At 31.4% G+C, this 12,161-nt stretch overlaps 1 protein-coding gene across 1 annotated transcript in view; it reads right to left on the bottom strand.

Moving 5' to 3' along the window:
* LOC129216854 (PDF receptor-like) overlaps positions 1-12,161 on the bottom strand; it is a 172,838-nt gene that overhangs the window by 149,427 nt on the left and 11,250 nt on the right. The window contains exon 5 of the mRNA XM_054851071.1: positions 4,183-4,320. Coding sequence (XP_054707046.1) covers positions 4,183-4,320 — 138 coding nt within the window. The remainder of the gene's footprint in view (positions 1-4,182; positions 4,321-12,161) is intronic.

The following is a 12,161-nucleotide window of genomic DNA, read 5'->3' as shown; positions in this document are numbered from 1 at the left end:
CAAGTCCAGATTATCATAAATTTCATTCAGTCTGTTAAAGTGATCATTAACGATAAATTTGTTAAGCTTTTGAGCTCTGGCCGGGTTCATAAATTGAGCTTTTCGTCTAGATATTTCCGGGTGTCTTTTCATAAATGCTTTAAACCAATCTTTACCAGCAACTTTAGAAAGTTCATTAAAATTATGCTTTATGTTATTAAGCTCACAAAATTTATAAACCAAGCGTCGGAGAATACGTGGTGTCACAGGCAACCCTACTTCAGCAAACCTCAAAATTCTGATGACAAGATCAGCTTCCTGGTCATCACTGAGAATAGATTTTCTACCAAGTGTTTTTTTCAAACTTCCGGTCTGGAGATGGTTTCTAATGGTTCTCCTGGGAACATTATACCTCACAGCTGCTTTATATGAGCTCAGCATACCTCTTCTTACTGCTTGGACAGCCGACACTAAGTCATTATCAGACCGCAGTGCTCGTTTGGGGGGCATCGTGATGTAGGCACTAAAATAAGAATGAACCAAGTCGTAAACAGCCGCAATTACTAACGAACACTCATACCATGTTGAGAAAGGTTCAAAATAAGATGCACAGCTGAAAAACTACGTTACAAAAAAAAGGAGTATAATAAGGTCTACGGTCAACTTTCGCAGGCCTTATTAGCCGCTGACGTCGAATTTAAAAAAATACAAAAAAGCACAATAATTCGATCATATTATTTCACTCAGACATGAAATATCGATAGAAGCATTCAAGACAGATAACTGTAGCGCAAAACTATGCATAAAAGTATGATATTACAAAAATTACTTACATTTCAATCTGACGATTTTTTATTATTCGTGTCTTACAAGCGTTCCGTGAAAATGAATCTGGGCTCGCTGGTCAAAACAACTGAGCATGGCGTTGCGACCAGTTTGAGGTGCCATCTGGGAGTGTAAACTATCTACGATAGCGTTTTTGAGCGGCTATAACCATTTTAAATTTTATTTTCGCTGTTTAGGCCTTATTACCCGACAGGCCTTATTACCCGCACCTACCTTATATATATATATATATTAGGGTGGTCCTTATTTATATGGGAAATTTTTTTTTTTTCGGAATTCAACAAGTGACGCCCCCTAGTTTTGTGACACTATAATAAAAAGTAACGTGTGCAAAATTTGAACTCGATCGGTCAATAATAACACGTGACCCTAGGCCGTTAAACTTTAACACTTTTGATAATTTTCTCACAAATCTTCGAAATTTTACTTCAGACTCAGTACATCTTTTCTCCTAGGTTTGCAAAATATTTTTACAGTGAGGTAGCCCTAAAATTACTCTTTATAATTACTTTATATCATCTAAAGATTTTACGTTGAATAAGAATGAAATAATGCTTTAGAAACTTTCCTTAATCGTACGCCGCTTTTCTCAATGTATCTCTACAGTGTGTATTTTTTTCCGATAGTCTTGGACTGTCTGTAAAATAAATTGTTTTTTTGACTCATACTCAGTAAATTAGTTGCGAAATTCTTCGATTAATTGTGCTCCTCTTTCAGTTGTATCATTCACAATTTTCAGTATTTTAACGATCTTTCTTCCTTTTAAAGAGTTTCCTTCATTTTGCCTTGAATAAGGATCAAATAGAAAAAAATCTTTTAGTATTTGTAACTTATCAAACAGTTTTATTGACTCGTAATTGATTCTATGAAGAGGAAGATCTTTACCAAGAAAGTATTCAAAATCATCTACAGTTATCTGAAATTTGTTAAACAGTCATCAGGCACGTCTTCCTTATCACAAGCATTTTTTGGACTAGTGTTTTCCTATCTTCAAAGTTAATTCCTTCATCCAATACGGACAAAGCTACTAGTTTATCCCCTAAATACCATAAGTGATTTATAAGTTTTCCAATCACTCCTTCTGCTGCATGTTTGTCGTCATTTTGTACGCTGCTAGTTTTTCAGACATATTATATTATTCAAAGGAGCCTCGATTGGGTTGCTGCAAAAAACCTTACCTTCATACTGCATTTAATTATAAAACAGCTTTGTAAAACAGCATTGAAGGGCTTTCTTTTCATGTAAGGTTAATTTTAATTGTTTCGTAATATAAAAATTTTCAAACAAAAATTCCTTTTGCCACCTATGTGGCTCAGGGATAAGCTCCAAGTTGCCGAAAACATATGCTTGTAGGACGAAATTAACCAGGAAATATTATTACAAGTTATGAGAATTATCTGTTATCTTACTCAATTCCGCTTTTTACAAACAATAAATAATATTTCATCAACTTCGTCTTTTAGAATTTAAGTGGTATGTGTACTTGATTGAAATATTATACGTTTTGAATGATGGAAATCTTTCCACAAAATTTTGAAGCGCTTAAATAATTGAATATCTGACCTAGAACTAAGAAAGGCAAGAATTTCTTTAAGGACACACTCTGCAGTACGATTTCAAGTGCATGATGATGGCAATCCTAATGTAATATATCATCGTTCAGTTTTTGCTCTAAAAAATTGCATGCACAATTCATTGGTATTGCAAGTCGTTGTATCAAACACTATAGCTAGAACAGTTAGTAATAAAGAGCTATCATATATCACAAGCAACTGAAGAAATATCTAAGGCATTCCGAGTAGCTGTTCAATATTAGGACCTGAAGCTATCAGGGTAATACTGTCGGCGTTCTTTTTCCAGTTACATCTGGATGTAGCTTTGTATCCCAGTGAATAACTACAAAATTTAAATTCATGAAATTTAATTTTACCTCTCGAAGATTTTCTTTTGCTCTCTTAAGGAATGTACCATTGATCACTAGGTCATTTGGATTCAAATTTACTGCATCTATATAGGCTGTAAATAAATGAACAACATCTTTATCCCTAGTATGGCATTTGTCTAACAGTGATGAAAGGCGAGCAGATATCAATAGCTGTCAAGCTTTTTTGCATTGAGATAAACCAACTGTTGAAAACAAAAGATCAACAGTTTAGGATAGATATCCATTTCGGTTGCTAAATCTTGTGAATTGTAATAATTTGATGATAATAAAGGACTATGTACTGAAGTAGAAGAAAATTAATTTAAAGGATAGATTTCTACATTGTTCTGATCTGGATATTTTTTTTTAAAATTTATATTTTAGCTATGGAAAATACAGTATATTTTTATGTTAGGAGTAATCGAGGATTTTTCGAAATTTATATTTTAAAAATTAAAAATTGTATCAGCATTTAGGTATGCTTATAACTAAGGAACAGTGAATTAAAATATAATTGCAATTACTTATATTTATAGCATTGAAACCTTGCGACTCTATTTGCCACACCTATTACATACACAGGGAATTTTGTAAATCAACATCCCCAAAGCCTGGAGGAGGCAATTTGTTGCTGTCAAAGATCATTCATTAATGGCCTAGGCCATTCATTAATGGCCTATAGAATTCCTTGTGTCCATCTTGGAGGAAAGAAACGTTCCCCTGCTACTTGGTTCGGACAAGCGCAGAAGAGCGGTACGCTTGACCCAAGGCCATTGGTGTACATGTACCCTCTGTAACATGTTAAATTTTACAGAATGAAGGTGAGAGAATGGTCGGTCTGGAAGTAGCAGCACCTATTAAGGTTCAAAATTACTTTAAATATAGAACGATAGAATTATTTTCACATAAAAATGAGAAAATCCGCAATTTTTTCTTCGAAACTCAAAAAATGGGACCCTAGGGGCACGTGTTAATATTCATGGAATGACTTAAAATTTTGCAAGGATCATTTAAATGTATAATGGAACAAATTGAGGGGGCGTCGCGTAAAATATCTGCAACTTCAAAAATAAGGACCACCCTAATATATATATATATATATATATATATATATATATATATATATATATATATATATATATATATATATATATATATATATATATATATTATATATATATATATATATATATCTTAAATAGTTAAAAAAAATGTTTTATCACTACAAGCCCTGATAAACATTTAGTGCTTTTTTGTCATTGTCCCCCAGTAATATTCATTAATTTAGCTTAATGTTAAGAAGCCAAAGCTATTTCCACTCAAAATTTAACTCTGAGCTTAAAACATATAATCTAAAAAATTAATTGGTAATTGTATTCCCATTTAGTGAAAAATCGGTAATACTTACAATATTTTCAATACTATAAGGATACGATTTGTTTGATACAGCATTGTCAATTGATTCTCTGAAGAGCCATTGATCTGTGTACAGGAAGAGACGGATGGACACTTGAGCAAACATGGCGAAAAACAAATTTTTGTGAACTCTTGTGCGCTTGTTCTTCAATGATCTAAAATAAATAGTTAAAATGAACTGATTTGATTCCTGGCATAAGAGGAGCAGCTATTAAATATTAACAGGAATGAATTTGCACAATATTCAAGCTAGTGCATTTATAGGCTTTTCAAATGCATTGAATACAGCTTTAGATTCAACTTGGTTTGTGTCTTATTTGGATTCTAAATACCTGCTATCCTAAAGATATAAAGTATTAAAGCACAAATTTACCGTGCTCGTACCAAGGTAATTTTTAAGTACCTTGAAAACTGAAGATTTCTATTGAAAACGGAGACAGCTTCGCTTTTTGCTGGTTTTATGCTTGACATTGAAATACAGGAAGTAAAATTTTCCTTCTGTGCGAAGGGCATCATAAACTAAGATAAGAGCATTACCTTAGTTTATGATGCCCTATCCGTGAGTTATTTAACAAGCTTTGTGTACATTATGGTATAGTAAATTGACAACAAATTAAAACAAAAATGTAGTCATTTACTTGGGTTTGTGTAACATACCAAGGTAGCTCTTACGTGCATCGCAAATTGAACATCTCCGTGCAAGAAGGTGCTCCACTCTTTTGATGTTTTGTATTCTGCACAGTAAAGAAGAAAAATAGTTTGTGATGCTCTACCTCAATTAATTAAAAAATATATATGTGCCTTCTAACATTGAGGGTTATTGCTTGGCAAGAATTAAAAGAGATATTGCCAAGTTGGAAACATTTTTGGCAACTTATGTTTCGCACCAAATTGGCAAGAAATTGTCAAATGTCAACAAGCTTGGTAATATTTTGCGACTCTTAAACCTAATATCTAACTGGAGATCTTTCTAGAAATTTCTATTTTTCATAGTGGTTTTCCATCCCAAACAATGAGTAGGACTTACTTTGATTTGCAGGGTCAGTTAGCTGGGAATGAGTAGCGAACAGTGTTTTTGCAGTTATAGTGAAAACCAATAGTGCAGTGATATTGTTTTTAAGTTTTTTGTATTTAGAAGTAAATACATATGTGTTTAAGCGATTAAACTAGATTTAACGGATATTGTAGCAACTTTACGTATCTCTTATTAATTTTTAAAAAAAATAAATTTGCTGCTTTTTTAAGAAGTGATCATTTGCCAAAACGCCTCAAGCTAAGTCAGACTTGTAACAGTGTAAAAAGAATAGTGCTTTAACAGGCTATATTTCAGGAGAAAAAATATACAGTTCCAGTTCAACAGACTCTGAAGTACTCAATAGTTTAACTCTCTTACTTTGTTTACTCTAGTAGAATTACAAGTGAAATCAGTATACCTCTTGAGGTTTTACTGATATTTTGTCCGTACTATAGTTTGTCGTCTTTATAAATATATTTATTGCTGAAAAATATTTACTGATATTGACCAGGTTTATATACCAGAAACTGAAGAAGAACACTTCCTATTTTGGTACTCAACATATTTATATTATTTAGAAAACAAAATGTTTTTTATCACAGCACCCTAATTCGCTTCTTGCCAGAACTAAATATTATTTGAATTAATGTGTACAAACCGAAATTAATTTAGAGCATTAGATCAATTTAGAGCAAGAACGGGGCAGCTCCATTACACACCTATTATAATTCATTGAAATGTCACGAAAATTGATTTTATGCAAGCAAATTCTGATGTAGTACAAAATAGGAAGACAAAGTCTTTAAAAGTGAATTTCTAAAACCTTTAAACTTATAATTTAGGACAAATATTTTTGAGTGACACAAAGTAATGTAATATTGATTTAACTTTTCAAGATTTTAAAAGTTCATGCACGAGGCTAAACGACATAGGTGCTAACTATTGTATACTGAATTCGAAGTCAAATAGATACGATTCAAAACAAAAAAAAGTCTTCTCTCTTTATCCTCTTTTTAAAAGCTTGTATAGTATTGTAGTGACACTCTACATGTGTTTGTCAACCTAAGACATATCGGATTAGTAAACAAAAGTAACAATTCTGCAATCCATTATGTGTATTTACTCAGTTATATTATTGAAAGAAATAGAAATGGTGTTCTGACATATAAGAGAAAAAACATCAAACATAATTATTGCTCTTCCAAAGAAGAGATTAATTCCATTTTCTCAAATTGATTTGTTTGCCCACATTTTTTCCCTCGAACTTGCTCTTAGCTATTGATTTGCTTTTGTAAGTAAGAAAATACGTTCTTTTGAAAATAGCTACCATTGGGTGTAGATTTCAATATTTGCAGGAACAGTTCCTATCACTCACAAGTAGGGTATTTACATTGACCCACAAATTAAGAAGCTTATGAAGGATCAAAAATTTCAAGCTAGTTTTGAAGTGATTTAGGAATAACAGCAGGGCTTGATTTTTAAAATGCTATGACACAATTCGTAGTAAATAAATATATATATATACAGTAAACTACCGATTATCGGCGGTCGATTTATCGGCGGCTCGGATATTATCCGCAGGTCTATTCGCTATTTTTTTGTGTGGTTTTCGCTTATTCGCGGTAACTATGCCACCCTAATCCGCGGATAATCAGGAGTTTACGTATATATATATATATATAATATATATATATATATATATATATATATTATATATATATAAAATATTTTATAACGGCGTGCGTGACTTTTTCCTCACGCAATCTTTTTGAAGTTAACGATATAAGACACGTTTAAATGGATCTAAAGTTTTCCTAAAAAATATCAATACTTGCTAAAATTGTTGAACATTTTAGACCACCATTATTTTACAATGGTCTTCTGTGGAAAACCGATATGTTACCGATCAAACCTTTGTTGACCAAGCCATTATTTCAACAAAGATGATACAATTACTAATACTCCATATTTAGCCAAAATATTGACAAAAAAAAAAAAAAAAATGTTTAGCCCAATCGTAATGAATAACAAACTGAAAAAAAAAAGGTTTTGTAAATCAGATATTAATGGAGTATAACTAATTACTTTTATACTTGAGTAATTGCATAAAATATGCCAGTTATTGAATTTGGTTAAAGTATGTTAAACTCATAAAAATTTTTGAACATTGAAAATATCTCTAAATTTTATTTACAAGCCTAAATTGTCCCCTGTAATTTTTGCAGCGAGGTGCTAAATTTTATACATCTATTTCTTTTTTATCAATGTTTTTTAGGGTGCATTATTTTGGCTACATTAAGCCAAATACTGGCCGTTTATTCCGTGAAAGTGATTCATTTCGAGAATTTATTGAAGTGAAGAGTATCGTTGTTGCGAAAAGGAAAATTGTTATTTTTTCTTCTCCTTTCCGCATTATAGTTTCAATCTTTTATTGCGCACTTCGAATTTTCATCATAGACTTAATTTTCATACATGAATGTTAATTAGCATTTCTAAGCACTCCTAAAAAATTAAAATTATTGGCATGATTAGCAACTAGAAGTACTATAATTGAATTCGGCGCACTTAAATGTTGCGCCGAAAATTAATTTTCCCAGTATTAGTGCTCGGACTTTCTTTTTTATTCTATTCTATAGAATTCTTTATAGATAAAAAACTAAACAGAAGATTCCACACTTCATAGGATTTCTGTGAATATTTTATAAAGTTTAATTGAAGCACAGAGTGTTAAAATGAACCGCATAATTAAATTACAATGCCAAAACATTTCGCGCTTAGGAAGAAAATGAATTAAAATAGATTATATGACGCAATTCAACGCACTGGAAAATAGAAAACAAGGGACATTCCAAGAGAATCTTGAGAAAAAAAGAGTTGAACATTCCGTACTGAAAAATATTGCAAAACATTCTGTGGGATAACTATTTCCTTAACGCTTCAGCTGATGAATTATTACTATTTTTTGACCAAGCAAAAAAGTTTTATTTGTGATTTTTCTTACTACTAAATCAACGGTGCTAAAATCAAACAAAATTTTCTCCGAAAAAATTCAGTTCTCGGAAAGAAGGAGAAAAATGGTGGATTAAATGTTGGAGAAGAAGGAATTCTTTACTTTTTTTTTTTTTCATTTGGCATCATGAAATGAACTCTTTTTTTTCTTGTCTAGTTTTATATATAAAAATCTTAAACTCAGAAACTCTGTAGTTGTAAAACCATGATTTTTATGCCTTTTTTTATTCCATTATTATCATTTTTAAAATGATTTATTTATTACTAGATTGTTAATGATATTTTTAAACTGAATGGCAAGTTTTAAGCGGGAGAAGGAGACACAAAATTAGCAATTAAACATACGAATGGCTATGTTTGTTTTAAATTTTGATTTTTTTTTTATCCAGAGAATCTGCACAATGAGCAAACCATTTTTGGCGAAAGTTTCCAACTTTTATTTTATTGTGCTTTATTGCCCAAACATTTACGGCGGTGGTAAAAATTATGTGGACAAGGGAAAAATCTCCTAATCATTGCTAGAGTGGGTTGAAAAATTAATTAAATTTTATAGATTTTAATATAATAAAAATAATACTGTTTTTCTTCCTTTTTTTCTACAATATCTGACGAAGTCAGGAACAGCTTCAAATAAAAAATAGTCTATAGGCAGACTTTTTGAGGGTTCAGGTGCTAATCGATTTCAGCAACAAAATCTTCAAGAAAGTAGATCAATTCAGCGGGTTTTCTTGTATTTTGTCTGTGGCTGATATAATTCAAGAACTTATGTAAAGATTCAATCAAATGTTTTTGTTCAGATGCACTTCAAAATGGAGGATGTTTTATTTTTATAACTAATTTGGACACAAAAGAAAAAGTTTTCTCGTAAATTGTGACGCTATATCTCAAGAAGTAATGCGAGGATTCAAACTAAATTGGATTTTCCCGTGAACTTAAATGAAAACAAGTGCTGGATCACGGATGAATACCTTCGAGCATGAAAATAAATGAATGAATTACCATTGTGCGTGGTGCATTAAAACGTTGGTAATTCATTCATTTAATTAAAGTCATGGATCTTTTTTGGTGGCAATAGATCCAAGGAGGAAGGGCAGAAAGATGAATTAAATTTTAAAATATTTGCTTAAAATCTCTTCAAGAGCTTGGTGTTGTTCATTTAACTTAACCAATTATTCAAAATTTTATGGGCAAATTTACAGTAGCATGTTCGTTATCAATTTTCAAAAACCAGGGGCCTAAAAATTGCATTGAAATGAAAAAAAACCCAGAAAAAAAATTTCACTATCAGATGTCGTTAAAAATGTCATTAAAACTTAAAAAAACTGTCAAATAAATAAAACATTCATGAAATAACATTGTTCTTGTTCCGTTAAAATTTAAAATAGTTCACCAACTAAATTAAACGGCATTAAAAGATACATTATTTATCGCCAATCGACTTCCAGTTCCAATCTTTAGTCCTGCTTAATTCCATGTTTTGTTTCAAAATTAAACGTTTAATTTTGAATTTCAACAACATCGTTTACACTGAGATAGCAAAAAAAAAAAAAAAAAAGTTCCACAAAAAATACAAGCAACCTATTCTTCAAAATACCTTCTTGATTAATGCCGCATGCTACAGTAATGTGCATATAAATGCACCCAACATTATCCGTTAGAAATGTTGTAAGAGCCAAAAATTTTCAAAAATTTTTTCAACAGTTCGGCTTTAGTTATTTAAGAAAAATAATGTATAAACTTTTTTATTTCTGAAGTAACTTGCTTTATTATTTTCTTTAGGATGTCGCTCTGAATAACATTTTTTAAAGGGAAATGTAATACGATAAAAGCAACAACATTTCTGAAAAAAAAAAATGTTTAAATAAATATTTAATAAAGAAAATAAAAACTTACTACCAAATGGCACTACCTTGAGGATCACTGATCTGAAAATAATCCTAAATTCAGGTCAGTTCTCGTTAAATATGAGAATGTAAAGCAGTTTGATTGCATAAGCTTGAGGTCGACCGCAACGGGGGTCAAAGGCTACTAGTTAGGTTCCAAAAATGCAATGGCGTTTCCTCCGGAATTAATCTTTCTTTTTTTTTTAAACCACTATTATATATATTTTTCGATAAATTTTTGATATATTTGGCAATTTGTTTTAGCTTCAAAATATTTCAAATTAATTTTCAAATGCATCATTTTTTAATTAATGTTTGAAATAACAGTTAATTTTGTACCAGAAAAGTTTTTTTTCTTTATTTTTTGTCAATAAACTGCGATTGCAAATATTTTCGCAATAAATATCAACTTCAAATGCAAGAACGAGACAATAAAAATTTGTCTTTAGTATTATTCACTCGAAAGTAAATGCAAGCAATTGGGATACACTGCAATTAAAAAAAAACAGGAAGACAGAAAGATGGAAAGAAAAGTGAATTATAAAGAAAACGCCGGAACCTAACTAGCAACTTTGGACCCCCGTTGAAGCCAAGCTAATGCCTATGCAGTCAAACCGCTTTGCCTGGACTCATATCTAGTGATATTTGACTTTAGAGCAGGAATCAGTAAATGGAGGGAGCAAGTCCAATCATTGGCTTAGCAAAAGTTGACCCAAAGACCCCAAGTCATGTGACTCAACAACGACGAATGGTTGGCACGTTTTGCGTGAAACATGCGAAAGAAACCTGATTTCTTACAATGCTTTGCTTTGAAATTTATCCTGAGACTTGGGGTGTTGGCCTTACGAATGAAAGCCTTTACTTCCTCCATTTTATCTCTTCTCAATGGATTTTACCTAAGTCCAGCATTTAGTTTAGATCCGCGAACCTCAAGGTCATGTGGCTCGATAGTGAGCTGTCGCCTTTTTCTAAATTTTAAGCGCAAAACTTGTAACAAAGCTAATAATGTGTTGAACAAAATAATCTACGTTACTTGCCTAGGTATCTAAATTGCTTATCCCTTGGCCTATGGCTGCTATTGGCGCATATTTGCGTCTAACAAAAAATATTGCTATACCAATGAGCGCATACGTGAGTTCGTCGCAAGCTATAGTAAGATGCAAACTATATAAGCAAGTATTAAAACTTTATTATTGGTGAATAAATAAAATGTAACTAAAACATTAAAATATTTGGATCCGTTTTGGAATGGACAAAGTAATAGTAAGTTTATTGCAGACCATTTTATAATGTGTGAATACTTAAACCCACACGATTCATTTTTCGCGAAATGTATTCAGTCTACCGCAATCGCAACAGAACTAGAAACTCTTCAGTCTAAAACAGTTAAAAAAGCAGTCAAAGGATTAATGACACCTCCTTCCACGTTTTTACAGAAATAATTTTCTTATCATGTCTTTAAATAGATGTAGTAAAGCAACTTTTTGCTTTTTAAACTACACAATTTTCAAATTGTCATAATCCTCATAAACGCGTCGCCATTTAAACATTGCTTACGAATTAAATAGGAACTCTTTTACGCTTTGAAAAGAAAGTTTCGAGCTCAAGCAGTTTCTAATTGCGTCCTCACTTTTCATCTTATTATATTTTGACGACGGTAAACTTGATTGTCATATTTTATTCGCGGATCTTTTAAAGAACATATTTGCTAGATTTCAGAAACAAATTTGCTAACCTCTCACTGGATATAAAATGGCATGATGTACCTTTTAATGTTTTATGCATGGCAAGATTTTGCGTTTTTCTTTTTGTTTGTTTATTGAGCGATTTATCGTTACGTTTATTTGATTTGTAACGGATTTTAAAAAAATTTCTAGGGCATCAATTAAGTTTTAAGGACACATTACGATGATAAAAGACAAGCAAGTTTTTTTTTTTTTATTATTATTACCCCATTGATAATATCATCTTCCAAAAAGCCTCTCAGCCGGATTAGGTAAAGATCTGACGTAAAATATAGATTTTTATAAGGACACAGAGCATATGTTCATTTAAATTGAATTGGAATTTTTGCATAAACAAGAAAATT

The sequence above is a fragment of the Uloborus diversus genome, chromosome 1, assembly GCF_026930045.1.
Source record: "Uloborus diversus isolate 005 chromosome 1, Udiv.v.3.1, whole genome shotgun sequence".
NCBI lineage: Eukaryota > Metazoa > Arthropoda > Arachnida > Araneae > Uloboridae > Uloborus > Uloborus diversus.
This window is presented reverse-complemented; position numbering and strand designations above follow the sequence as displayed.